This window comes from Molothrus ater, chromosome 2, assembly GCF_012460135.2.
Source record: "Molothrus ater isolate BHLD 08-10-18 breed brown headed cowbird chromosome 2, BPBGC_Mater_1.1, whole genome shotgun sequence".
In the NCBI taxonomy this organism is placed as follows: Eukaryota; Metazoa; Chordata; class Aves; order Passeriformes; family Icteridae; genus Molothrus; species Molothrus ater.
The window spans coordinates 30,109,983-30,124,680 of NC_050479.2; the positions used below are offsets into that span (position 1 = coordinate 30,109,983).

The 14,698-nt window shown below is 38.8% G+C and overlaps 1 protein-coding gene across 2 annotated transcripts; it reads right to left on the reverse strand.

Moving 5' to 3' along the window:
* Nucleotides 1-288: 288 nt before the first annotated feature.
* On the reverse strand, nt 289-14,489 carry LOC118701902 (interleukin-1 receptor-like 2). 2 transcript variants are annotated; one of them, XM_054514124.1, is made up of 14 exons: nt 14,412-14,489; nt 13,787-14,003; nt 13,053-13,223; nt 10,916-10,988; nt 9,465-9,609; nt 8,203-8,446; nt 7,717-7,903; nt 6,783-6,945; nt 6,439-6,504; nt 5,773-5,893; nt 4,065-4,213; nt 3,630-3,773; nt 2,100-2,261; nt 289-1,599 (listed from the first exon to the last, which is right to left on the reverse strand). In XM_054514124.1, the coding sequence occupies exons 6-14, from the start codon at nt 8,421-8,423 to the stop codon at nt 1,208-1,210; spliced, it is 1,605 nt and encodes a 534-aa protein (XP_054370099.1). In that variant the 5' UTR covers nt 8,424-8,446; nt 9,465-9,609; nt 10,916-10,988; nt 13,053-13,223; nt 13,787-14,003; nt 14,412-14,489; the 3' UTR covers nt 289-1,207. The 2 variants fall into 2 exon arrangements, with proteins under 2 accessions (XP_054370099.1, XP_036262805.2); XM_036406912.2 differs by lacking the exon at nt 9,465-9,609.
* Nucleotides 14,490-14,698: the final 209 nt, after the last annotated feature.

Sequence of the window (14,698 nt, forward strand, 5' to 3'; positions counted from 1 at the left end):
TCTAGATACACATACCTCTGAGAGACAACTGAAAGGAATTCCATGACAGATGCTATCCTGGCAAGAAACACGATGTTAGAACGTATATAACTTCAGAAAATAATTTTTTAAAAGCAAGCAAAATTCATATTTGCATTTAGATGATGTTCTTCAAAGCTAGAGCATGAAAAGTCCTTGAAAAGGAAGCAGCATGTCATTTTCTCACAGTGATGCACAACAAAATTGGATTGGGATCCAGAAATACCAAGCTACTCTCAAGAAGTTTGATGTAGCCACATGCCTTTAACTTTTTCTTTCACAAGTAGATGAGATACCATTTCTTGCCATTAGAATTTGGTCATGTTTCAGAACTGGCCATTTCCCACTCTCCAGGATACCCAGCCCAAGCATAGCTCTTTGGTAGATTCTCAGAGAATTTCTGTGCATGCAGTTAGCACAGCTGAGACACACCATGAGAACATCTGGTTTCCAGAGTAGCAGCACAGTCTTGAAAGCTTCCCATTCTCAAAAAGTACAAACCATTTTCAGTTTCCCAAGCATTACAAGAGACTAAGTTTCAAAAGTAAACATACACCAGATATTACAGAATTGTTCAGCACTCTAAAAATCCACAAATTTCATTCCCTTCCATTTGCTGAACACATTTAGTACCAACTGTTCAGCAGAAACACATTTAGTGTTGTGATGAGTTTTAATATATGCTATGTCATGTATTTCCCCAACCCTTTCAAGAAGCAAGGGTAAGGTCTGTTGCTCAGGAGACAAAGCTTGCACAGAGCAGATTCTTGCAGCAATAAGGAAATGAGACAATCATGGAGAGGCAACAAGAATTGGAACAGAATGACAAAGAGAATGCTGATGATAGAAATAGACTTTTAATTTTATCAACTGCAGTTTTGATTTTTAAAAAATGGACTTCACAGCTGTTTATTCATACAAATTTATGTGGACCATGGCTACTTAATAACCTATCATCATCACCCTGTTTACTTATAATACTTAATGGAGACTAAGACAATGAATTGTGGCACTATCCAAACCCAGAAGTAACAAAGTTGCACAGAGTTTTTTCCTTTAGGGTGTAATTTATGGAAGAGATGAGCAGTTTCTACTCCTCAAAGAAAACATCCACTTTGTAGTATAAAGAATATGCAAGAAACATCCCAATTCAGAATTACCTTCTTAGTATTATTTAAATAAGTGCTTCTTAACTTTCCTTTGCTGCAGAACTGTTTGACGTTAGGGGAAAGGAATACACTTCAGAATAAGATCCCTTTTTCCTGGGTGGCATTTGATAACGCACATTTTTCCAGAATCTTGTGTTTGCTGAACAAGATTTCTCTGAGAAGTCCCCTTTCCATTGAATAGCTCCATGTTTTTGCTTAATGTATCTGATTGATTCTGGCATGCTGGTATAGTCCTGTATTTCACCCATTTCTATAAGAATCACTTGGATCCCATCACGGATGAGAGCATTATACATAGCTAGTTGTTGCTCAGAGGTGTCTTCCAACAGGCAGCACCTGGATGTTTCTGATCCCAAAATAATCATCAGTCTTCTGCTTTGCTTAAGAGTTTCATCAGCAACACTGACCACAGCTGTAAGTGATGAAGGAACAATCAAAGCTTGCACAGAAACTTTACAACTGGTGTAAAATAGTTCTTTATTTTAAAATTGCAAACATGTGAAGCTGTGGCTAGCTCAGAGCAGTGATTGCTTTAAGATCTTCACACTGACAGTCATGATTCATGATCCATTGCATGACATAACTTCTAAAAAAATTGTTTTCTTCATCCCTCAGGAGAATTTATTGTTCAAAAAAACTCAACCGTATTATTAATGCTATCAAGTCCTCATTTGTTCATCACTAAGAAAGTGCAGACCCTCATAACATCAGAACAGAATTTTCTGTTATGAAAAAAAGTTATGAAAAAAAAAAGGAAAAAGAAAAAATTTTCATTGGGCAAATTGTCCATTAAAACTAAATAAATACAGTTTTCTTTTCCAAAAAATGCGTGTTTCAATTGCACAGATAAACTTATAACCTGAGAACAATGTTTCAAAAGGCAACCTGTTAACTCTGCTAATTAAAGCATACCTTCTCCTGGTAAATCATCCCTTCCTAATATGAAAAGGTGATATCCACATTGTTTTTCTAAAACATCTGGGAGCATCCTATGAACAAAGGTTTCCAGACAACATATACTTCTTCCTTCACTGCTTTTTGTGTACAGGACATATGCATCGTAGATTTTCCCATCTAAAAGAAACACAAACATTTCTATTAAAAAATTAAAAGTCAGAAAAATGCCTTTATTGCAAAGTTCCATTTTTGGACTGTTTAGAAATAGTAATGTGGAGCTGATTTCACCTTTCTGACAGAATCACCTCACAGAAGTAAAATGATCTATGAATCAAAATAAAGATGACCAGCCAGAGCATCTGACTTCCTTTCCCATCCTGGGGATGAAAATCACCAAATGAGCTGGGTGCAGGACCTGCAGGAAGGAGCTCCCAATCCTAGAGGTGCCAGGACATTAAGGAAGTACCCTCTCACAGGACTTTCTTCACCACCTCTCCTGAAGGAAACTTAACGAGCAGTTATCTCCACTTCTGACTAACCACAAGAGAAGGTGGGAAAATGGCAATTCTTTCTTGTAATAATCCTGAGAGGGCTTTTCTCAGGTAGAAGAAAAGCCCAGAAGTCTTCTGAAGGTTTGCTTAGCAAGCTGGACTGAAAGAACCAAGCCAAAATCAGATCTAGCTCAACAAGTTAAAAACTTTGATATTTTTTTTCTTTTAATTAAAACTCTATTATGGTATTATAGTAAAACTGAATTTTTAACCAGGAGTTGAAATTATTTTCCTGTGAAAACATTTAGCAGAGCCATGAGTAAACATTAACTACCTTAATGTATGTAATCCCTTCACTTTCAAGCCATGGGGAACTTCAGACAGTCTGATGCTGAGAACTGACATGAAATGTATCTGTGATGTTGTGCTGATTTCAAATTTTTCACACCTGTCCAATATATCTGCCTACAGTGCATTAAACTAAAACACATTAGAAGAATCCCAGAACACACTACTAGCAGCAAATTTTTTCTTTGATATGTCAACACCATAATTGACAGGATTTAGAAGGAAAGTGAAGGTAACAGACAAATTGCAAAATGGAAAAAAAAAGACCAATAAAATTAATATCTGACAAATGAGTCTGATTTTCAAAATAAATATTTTAGGCACGTCTTTAAACATCCAGTTTACAGGATGTAGCTCTGCTGACACCTATTGTTCATCATCAGAGTGACCATAAATCTACATGTAAAGAAACTACAGAAAAGCAAAAAACAATATGCTCATTTTGGAAAAACCTACAGTTCTTTTGGCCTATCTCACTATGATTGCCTTCAATATTACACAGTTTTTATTAATTTAAGAAAAATTATATATTTTACCCATATGACTGAAAAAATCCTGCACAAAATGTCTTTGTGCATATCTGAAAATTCTTTATGGAAGTTCTACGTACATTGTACTAAATAATCCCATTATTTCTCAGAAGTAAAGGCAAGAGAAAAAAATCAATAGGCTAATTACACTTACATGCCTGGTCACACTCACATACCTTCCTTACTTGTAAGGGCACAGACAGAAGTACGGTACCAAAGTACCAAATCAATCTTGAAAATCTTGTAGATTATTAAGGTAATAAATGTTAAAATTAACAAAGAGACAAGCCCTCCAGTCAGCCATCGTCGTATGTCAGGAACTGCACAAAAATATAAGAAATTTGTTTTAAATGCTGAATTTGTTCAAATCTGATCTTCCATATAAATTCAATACAAATTTGAATATTACATTTTTCATTCCCATTCACCTTGTTTTTTAAATAATGATAAATACAATGTTATAGTGATTTCTTCCCTATGCACAGGCACACGCATACTGCAAACTGTAATACATCTGTTTTCTTTCAACATGATATGCGAGAATTTGGTATCAAAACACCTTCTGGGGAAGTATAGATAATCACAGGCCTCAAAATAATAGTATTTTTTACCTCTGTGTTTTAATATAATATAGGATGCAACTTGCCCAAAGGCATTTGAAGCTTGACAGACAAAAGGCTGTTCATAGTCTTCACTGCTTACTTCTGAAATTATCAGCTTCACAGAATGCATAGGGCGCCCGTCGTAAGAAGTTTCTCCCCTGTCCAGAAGGTGACAAATAGAACCATAAAACCACAGCCCATTCAGGAATGGCTTCATCTCTAACATCTGCAGCACAACAGTGGTTATTTCCTTCTGCAAATGTCAACCACACTTCCCAACAGATGAACAATTACATCATATGAAAGAAACCCAAGCAGTCAGACCTCTCCTGGTACTGACATTAAGCATGTGCATTGGAAAGCATCAAGACATCAAGACGTTATCTTATCTGCAGCTGTGTTTCCCCAAAGGAACATAAGGTTTCTATAGTTGGAAGCTCAAAAATATGCCTTACAAACCTAAATAAACTCTTGTTATGGGCTTGCCAATCCCTGTGAGAGTAGATGGACATAGATATTTCACAATGGGATATGACATTCAGGGAATGAATGAATCAACATCACTAATGCAAGTGACCAAAGATAACCATGTAAGTGTTAGGAAGTACAAAAAATAACAATGCTTTTGCAATATCAGTTCAGAGACCATGTGTCACTGCTTTATGGCCCAATTGTTTATGGCACTATAATTCTTTATGACAGTATAATATATTAATTTGCATAGTGTTTTCTCTTGGTGAGCACCCAAATAAGTCAGCATTTTGTTTCGCCCTTTGTTTTATGATGAAAACTTATTTCTTGCAACTATATTCTTACTTTGCAGACATCATTCTCTTTGCTTCATTGGTTTTTTAGTCCTAGATAGTGCTCCAGAATTTACAAAAATTATCACATTTTTTTTTACAGTGCCACCGTAAGAGCTGACAAAAAAACCTGAAATCTTTAGTTCAAAACCTGTAATGTCTAAGAAAATTTCAGATTGCCTCTTGCTCCAATTTGAGTTGGTTTTTCCAGTCAGGTATAATTTCTCTTCTTCTAATTCCATTTGACCTGCTTTTCATCATGACCTTATCTCCCACTTGCCCTTCACATGCTTTACTCAGTCCAAGTCCTCCCAAAACCCAGCTCATCACTGGAATTCTGTCTCCCTTTTCTCCTCTAACCCCTAAGCTTCAGTACAAATGCCCTCAATAAAGTCTTCCATTATCTCTTCAGTTTCTCTCAGTTAAATTTCTCTAACTTAATGCCCTTAAACCTAGAAATCTTGATTTTTTCCTGTATAGCACAGATTTGTCCTCTTGAAACCTTTCAGGGAGGCAGATGTGGAACACAGAAGAAAGAGACAGTCTGAAGATCATGCACCTGAACATGCCTGATTTGACCAAAAGAGGTCTCTGCCAGGCCAGAGCTTGCTCAAAAGAAACTGTATTACAATTATGGCACTGTCACAAAACACGTTTTCCCAACACTGGAAATTCAGACTGATTTTTTACAATGAGCAAGAAACATACAATCACATGTGAAGTTCATGTGTCTACTGTGTTTAAAGTTTCTATTTCAAAGCAAGAAGTATATTAGAGAAGGCAAGCATTAGAGTTTTTAAGAAGAATGCTGTTTAAAGCAAGGGAAAAATGTTGCTAAATATTTTAATGTCAAAGGGAGAAAGTTCCACTTTGGTTGCCAACACATATATTTTCTAATCTGAAAAGATACTTACTCATAGGGACTTGCAAAAATTCTGCTCATGTGAAATACATCAATATACACACCGTGTCCTGTCCAGTACACCTCATACCCATCAGCACCTGTGGTGTTGCAATCCACAGTGACCTGTGAGCCTATAAAATTATGTTACAAAGTAAAGAGTTAATTTCTATGACCTAATTAAAGTCTACACAATCCTGTTCTCAGATTCACACATGCACACCAGCTAAGGATGACACTACACCCTTTCAAAAAAGTTACTCTAACAGAGGGTCTGTACTCTCAGTGATCCGCTGGTCCAGAAAGAGAATGGTAGGATGGAAGAATCCAGGAAGGAGATGCTCCTCTTGGGGCATCACTTTGCCTGCAGATTTGAGATGGATCTGTTCTTAGAATCATTTCCAGAGTGATGGAAAGCAACAGATGTGACAGATAATCACTTGAGTTCCTACAATTTTCCTTGCAGGTGAGAAATTTCTTTAGGACTTTGCAAGCAACATGCCTCGTTTCTTTCCCTCTCACCCCTCATTCCTTCTTTGGGAGATAAACAGAGAGAAACTGACCACTGAAGTCGTTTTTTTCATAAAATAAAAACAAGAAAGCACAGAATAGGACACTCCTTGAGAATACATTTTAACTAGGATACAAATTCATATTTTCTCTAGAGAAAACTACTTACCGAGTTCCACTTCAATGGAGTTGTTTCTTGGGTAAGTAATTTCTGGAGGCTTTTTTGGTGGGGTCACTATGCAAAAGAAAGAAAGTGCTTTTCAGAAAACCAGGGGCAGTTGCAGTCTGCTTTATGCTCTATAATGCAAGTACAACCTAAAAACACCCCTTGTACTAAAGATAAGGTTGTCAGCCATTTTATAACAAAGTATCACTCAGTACCAAAAGTACCATATCTCAGGTAGTCATTACTGCACATTTAGGTGAAAAACAGAAGTCCTAAGCATGTCCATCCACAAACTAGGTCCTTCCACTTTATTTACAAGCACAAACACAGTGAAATTATTTACTTACCTTCTACAACCAGACTGATGTCTCGTGAAATATTATATTGTTTCCCATTGTAGGTATATGTTGTTTCACACGTATAGTTCCCTCCATCATGTACAGTTACATTGAAAATTATAAGGTCACTGTTTGAAAGGACAAACCTTTTTCCTTCCAGCAGCTGGCAGTCCTAAAAGTGTGTAGAGAACTCTGTTAACTCACATCTCTGTATATTTCTATGGTTTGTCTCTCTTTGATACAATCTGAAGTTTCAATGGACCACAGCATAAGGATGGTTATGCAGAGGCTGAGGAAGAGTGAGGGTAGCAGAATATGAAGAAATGCATACTTCACTTCAGCTGAGATTTTAATTTAAAGATACCCCAGTTCATTCCCTTTGGAAAACAGTTTTTTATATTAGAGAAATAATAAATTAAAATGTGGGTTGTTAGTATTTGCAAAAGTATTCATCAATGAAGCATCACCCAATAATTAGACTTTATTTTTTAAGGAGCCTCAATGCTACTGGTATCACATGGACTGCATGAGCCAGAGGCAGGAATCTGGCAGAAGGCACTACATTCTTGCAACAGAAAGAGCCTTTGAAAGAGCATGAACAACAAGAACTAGAATAATGGAATAGAACAGTATTGAGCACTTAATGGAAATGCCATAGTAAATCTGTTTCCACCCAAGGCTGTGTTTCCCTGGCAGGTGAACAGATGCCACCTGGTGGGTAGCGGGTCAGCATCACTCCCACACCTCAGCTGAAATTCTGCCCTGATAATCAAGAATACCTTTAAAAGACAGAAAGTCTTAATCTTCTTCCAATTTGTTTTAAAAGCATTTTTCTCCAACTTACAGTAAATCTTTAGTTCTTCTGTTCCAGTTCTCAAAGATCACTGATTTTTATTATAAATAATGGACAGCTATAAGACAGAATAAAATACTATATTCTCACCTTATACCAATGAACAGGATGAATATTCTTGTCTTTCCTGAAATAATCCAAGTGGGGACAAACAACTTTTGCAGAAGATGATGTGAATATCACCTCCTCTACAGCAAATTTTTCATTTAAGCATAAACCATCAATCCTTTCAAAAACTGTTACTTTTGTACACATTTTTTTGCAGCTTGTCAAATCCCTGCAATTAATAGAACACAATTAAATTAACCCATTTGACACATTTTGCAGGTCCAAAATGTATGGCATTCTGTTTGGAGAAGAAAAAATGTTTACAGATTCTTTAATAGATTTACTTTTGCTTACAAGGAAAAAAAATGCAAAACTAGATTTAATTTCCCCAAACTAAAGTTATTTTTTGTAGATGCATTCCCTCTTCTTCATTACAATTTATCTTACCCACAAAATTTTACTTGCTTTTTAAAAGTTACTCACTTTGTAACTCATTTCTGTAAAAATATAATTTTTTCTAATTTTCACCTTATGACACATTCGTAATCTCCAGAATCTTCTAACGTGGCAGGAAGAAACCAAATTAGATTCTTCTGCTGATGAACTCTAGACAGTTTGTCTCTAGACACAGCTCTCTTGTTACCAACTTTATACCATGTTAAATTGTAGTCTCCACTTTTCAAACTCTTTTCCAGTGAACACTTAATAGCAAGAGGCTGCCCATCAGGCACAAGACTCTGCTTCAACATCACATCATAGGCTTCACATTTCTCTAAAGGAAAGAGATAAGCATTAAAGAAAAACACTCTACAAAAATATACTGAACTCATTTCCTGATTATAAATTACAAACCTCACTGGAGTTTTCACCTCCATTCTCAAGTCAACTACTAAAAATATAATTTTAATCCCTTATCTTTACAGCTGAGAGTACTACTCAGTAGTTTACAGATATAGTTATGCCACTAAAATGAAATGCTGTTTTTTGAATGCAATCTTCACTCAGTGGAAAGCCTTTGTAGCAGAGTTGTCATTTGCATGTTTTATTTCAGATGCAAATTGCTAAAGTACTTGTGTTTCTCCAGTCTGTTCTGTGGGCATGTACACAAACACAAACATGCGCACAAATTTCACATTTAATGTCTTTATTTTTTAACTTTACTTAACTGTAGTTAAGACAGACTATGCTTTTGATATTTAAATGTCCTAAGAGGACACAGAAGTTAAAGATTGTGTTGTAAAAATATTAGGTTTGCCATGGGAATTTCAACTGACCCTTCATTTTATGAGCATTTAGAGAGGAGTCATTACAATCACCAATGAGCTCATTTTCTTTACTTCTGACACAGACTCATTCAGAAAAGGAGCAAACCAAGAGTTTTGTTTGGGCTTTTTTTTTTTTTCTTTTTTGCAATATAACAAAAAAGGCACCAGCTCTGGATACCATGGTCATGTTCCTAAGTCAGTAATACATTTATTGAAACTTCCTCACTTTGTTATTTTATAAGAATTGCCACAGAGAGTCATGCAAGTGTCTTTTTAGCCCAAAATCCTGTCTCTGATAACCACCAGTGGCAAAGGTGCAGACCAGAAGGGGACATAATAAATAAAATACTGCTCTGATTTCAGTCCCTTTACGTTCTGCATGCAAAACCATTCACTGGATTTTATAAATTCTCTGAGTATCATGCATTTCTTGTTAAGAGAAATGGTAAAATTCCTCTCATCTGCCTATTCTATGATATTTACATTTTTATAGACGTTCATCCCATCTTGCTTCTGTCTCTTTACCTCAGAATCCTCCTTCACTTGGGGACTTCTCATATGGAAGCCATCCCATATCAGACAACATTGTCACTCATCTCTCCACCTCTTCTGGTACCATCTTTCTGAGATGTAACGACCAGAACTGCAGAGTTCAACTGGCACACATTCTCTGTGGGGTTAAAGTGTAGCACAATGAGGCTTTCTGTTCTCTGCTCTGCTGCTTTCCAAAAATTCTGGTTTTCTGGTCACCACTGATGACAGCGTTAATGATTCCAGAGAGCATCCAGAGATATTAAAGCAGCATTTTCCCAAGTGGCTATTAATTAACTTGATGCTCACATCACATACATACAGCATACTTACTTCTGCTATACGTGCATGACTCTTTCATGCCCCTTCACATCCACTAGATTTTACTGACTGACATTCTATCACTAAATTCTTTGATATCCAGGCACCCTCTGCATAGCAAGCCATCAGTGTTAATCACCAAAGAATAATTTTGTGTCATCCACAGTTCTCATCACCTCACCACAGATCTTTTCCAAACTACTTATCTAAACATTGAATTACTCAGGTATCTGAGTTGAATGCCCCATAATAACTGTGGTGATTATGATACGCTGTGGCCACAGGAACTGAAAATGTTTTTCTGCCAATTAATGCTAATATTCTGTACCAGTGTAAGAGACACCAGCACATGCTAAAGACAGCTCAGCTGGAAAGCAGATCTGCAGAGAACATTGGGGTCCTGGTAGACCACAAGCTGATCATGAGCCACCAATGCTCCCTCACGGCAAAAGAAGGCTATCAGTATCCTGGGACACTAGGACACATGAACACATGGACATTAGGACATGCCAGATTTGAATTTACTGGAGAGAGTCCAGCACATAGCTACAAACATGACTAAGGGAGTGGAGCACCTCTCACTTGAGTAGAGGATGAAAGAGCAGGAACTGCTCAGCGTAGAGAAGATCTGAGGAGTGTGTGGGTGGATCTTATCACTGTGTGTAAATACCTGATGGGAAGGAATGCAGAACAAAGAGAGAGACTTTTGCCAGCCTTGCTCACTGCCACGACAAGAGGTAATGAGCACAAATTGAAACATAAAACATTCCATCTGAACACAAAAAAACAACCCTTTTTTATTGTAAGGGTGATCAAACAGTGGAACAAGATGCCCAATGAAGTTGTGGAGTTTCCATTTGCAGAGGTTTTCAAAATCTTGACCCTGTAAAGTTATATGTCAAGAGCTCCTTTCCAACCTAAATGATTGTTATAAGTTAGAACATTAAATACCACATATTATGTTTTATAGGTTCCTGCTCTAGGCACAATTTAAAAGAACTCATTGGCATGCATGTAAATTTCACTATTATGGCCACTTCCACAGAAAGTTAGTATTAGTTGTGTGAAAAAAAGTTCCACTAAAAGTTCAGAACAAGACTTCCCATAGCCACTAACAGACTTACTTGCAATAATTAAGGACAGAAATGCTGTTGCAATGTTATATGAAAACAGTGTTTTTGCTGTCATGTTTCCCTGCTGAAATGGAAAGAAAACTTTCAGTTAGTGGTTTCCAATATGAACTTCCACAATTTAAAGTAAACATCTGCATTACATAATTAATATAGGAATTACACAGTTTAAAGAGGACACATGAAATACAGGAATTGTCTTTAACTTGTTTTGAGCCTGTCACCTGCTTGTTTTACCTGACAGCTCCTAAAAAAGAGTGAACATCTCCTATTTCAGCTTGTCAAGCACTTGGGTTTTTTTACATCTCTAGTACACACCTCCCCTTAGTGCTTAGGAAAGCACTTCTTTCCTAAGCTACAGTCATAGATTCTCTAACTCTCACTTAGATGGAATCTGATTTCATAAGTCTGACTTTTTCCCACCCACTTCTGTACTGCATCCAGTTATGCTATAGCCTGTCTGAGATGGGGAGGACAGGACATAACTTGCATACAGTCTTCAAAACATAAGTGCACTATGGATTTATGAACAAAGACAATTATTGATATTTTTTTCTGTATTTTTTTCCTAATGATTTCTAACCCTATCTTTGTTCTTTGAGTACTACTGAGTATTGATCTGATATTTCCATAGGCCTATAGTAAAATTTCAAGATCTCATCACTGGGTACTAAGAATCAGGCAAACTCAGTCAGCTGTTGAGCACATGATGTTAGGATTTTGGCCATATGTTTTAATTTTAAATTTTTCTTATATTTCTCTACAACAATTTTCTTCTGCTATTATTACCCAGTCATTTACTATTGTGACATCTTTGTGCCATTCTTTGCAATTTACACCTCCACGTTCCAGCCTGAATAGCTTTGTATTGTTGGCAAATTCTGCCACTGAAACAGATTCCCTCTGTCTAGATCATCAAAATACATGCTGAAGAGTTGTTTGGGACTCCAGTAGCGATGTTTCTTCACCTAAAATCTAGGCATTTATCTTTTACATGTTTATTTATATATTTGAGAATGATTGTCAGGACTCTTTAGCAGTCCTCTGATCCCTAACACATTTGGAGAAGTATCTTTTAGCTGCATGCCTCTGGCAAGCTGCTGCTTAACTTGACCTGCTTTACTGTTTTTGTTTCTATGCAGCCTACCACAGAGCTTCACAGCACAGTGAGAGGACAAATGCAACGATTCCAACTGAAGTATGAGCAGGAGCACCCAATCCTGTCGTGACAAACATTTTTCTCATCATCACTTTCTATAAGAGTCGAAGATGACGCTTCCGGCTGCTGTGTCCCACTTCAGCAGACTGACTCACAAGTGTGCCATCTATTGAGTCATCCACACTGCTTCTTGCAGTGCCTGCTTCCCTTCTTCCCTTTCTCTTTCCTCCTCCCTCTTAGCAAATCTCCACTCAAATTACCAGGCAGGTCTTTTCTTGCCTAGCTCTAAGATGGGATGAGTCCCTGAAAGAATCCTGACACAAAACATTAAAATCTCAGGAGGCAGGTTATATGAGTTCGTACAAAAGCTACAACTTTTACTATTATTCATGATGCACAGAATCTCTTAAAATTTATCATTTTTAATTTTAAAGAAGAGGAAAATATTGTAACATATAATTTAAAGATAAAACAGGATTGAATAGACTCCACTTATGAGCAGGTGTTTCCTTTATGACTTCTCTGAATCACTGCTTTTTCACAAACTCTGCTCTCTTACAAAATTACCTTGCTCTTGTTCTAGTGGTCTGTCTCACAAGAGCTCTCTCAAAAAGTTTTTTGCCCCACCAGTAGATTTAGCAGATGCAGAAGTAGTATTTTACCAAATCCTGAAAGAAAGTCTTGCACAATCCTGCTTGTCTATAATTTCAATGTTCTTTCTATTTAAATTTATAATTTGCCCTTTTGCCAACATAGAAGACTTGCAAACGTATATACAGCCTTGTGCAAGACCATACACACTACTTTGAGGAGATTCCCTCATCTCTCACTTTCCCGGATAAAAAATTTCCATTTCTATGGAAAGTAGACACGATAGCAAAATTAGGCTCTTCTCTGTGCATGCATTCACATAAATAAGGATGAAAATAAAATACACACAACTGCAGAACCAATTGCAAATGTTTTTCCTACCCCATTCTGCCATGATAAACAGTTAAATTTCTCCCTTTCCCCAGCCATTCTGTCCACATCTTGAGCACTCAATCGACCTGTGGAGCTTTTCATTCACAACAGACTTCAGCCCAGATTTCCCAAAGGGGAAAAAATTTCAGGTATGCAAAGCCATGTCCATAAAGTTTCACTCTGAAAGGAAATATTTTTATCAATTGCAGTTAAAAAAGTCATTACAACCACCCCCCCAAAAAAACCCCCATCAATTGTCTTCAATGATATGTGCACCTGAATTACAATCACAGCATAGATGATGGCCTGTAGGCATGATTTTCATTAAAATTTCTCATTAAATTGGCATAATCACCTTTGAATCTGCTTTTTAGTCCTTTCAAAGTTGATCTACCCAATTGAAAAAAGAAGTCTCCCTAAAACTTCAAAGGATCACAGGTTTCAGTGATTCTGGCAAACTTGCGGCAGGTTTGTTTGAATCTTATTCAAAAGCACAAACTGATTCAAACATGTAACAGTCCTCAGAACTGAGAGAACCAACCAAAAGTCAGAGTATCACACTATTTCTGGTATATAAACCTAGGAACATTTTAAATCATAAAAAATTAGTATGAACTACCTTAAATGCGCCTATTAACTGCAAGGTACACCATGCCTCTTCTAAAGAGATGAATCAAGTCTCTCACTTTTGATCACGAAAGAAATGATGACAGCAAACACATGCATTTCTTCACTGGACATACCCAGTCAAAGTGGAAGAGCTGCGTTAGCCCCGTCAGGATGTAGTGACAGCACTGCGACTATGGTGCTTCTGTGAAACGCTGGCATCCCTCAGTGAGTACAGCAGGAAATCATTCTTTAATACGCTTCATTTAAATTGCGACGTGCTTCTGGAAGCTTCACAGCTTGGAAGGGGCTGTGGCTGCTGGGCGGTGCGGGGAGGCCGGCCCGGGCCGAGGGCTGCGGAGAACAGGCGCTCGCTCGCTTTGGGTCAGGATCCGAGCCGCGGTCAGGGCTGACCCTTTACAAGAGGTCTCACCCCTACTCCCAAAGTGTCCCCAGCCCCAGCTTCCCCAGCAGACAATACCTCGCTCCGAGCCACCTCCCAGCCCCAAAAGCGAGGCGTGGGAGCAAAGTGCGACCCCGGGCGCAGCAGTTCCATGGATGTGCTGCTCGGATCACCCCGGCCCGGCTGAGGCCGCCCGCCCCGTTACCGGAGCCACGGAGCGCAGCGCTCCCGGCCGCACCTCCCCGGCCTCGCCGCCCGGACCCGCGGCCTGCCCGCGGCTCTCGGGGCCGGGCGAGACCCTGGGCCCCGTTCCACCGAGGGCTCGCTGGGGCCGGGCCAGGGCCCGGGGAGTCCCCTACCTGGTCCTCGGGAGCGGGGCAGCCCCGCTGCCGCCTCCCAGAGAGCCCCGGCAGCCGAGGGAGCGCGGCGGCGCTGCCCCGGCACGGGCGGCTCCTCCCAGCGACGCCTCACCTTCCCCGCCCGCAAACCTGGCTGTCCCCAGAGCGGTGGGGTGGCCCTGGGACAGGGCAGGGCAGGGCCAGCCCCCGTCCCCTCCCTGCTCCAGGGCAGGTAAGCGGTGCTGGTTAAACGCAAGCTCCGAAAAACAAAGCGTTTGAGCAGCCACCCCAGCCCCTCGCTGCTGCGG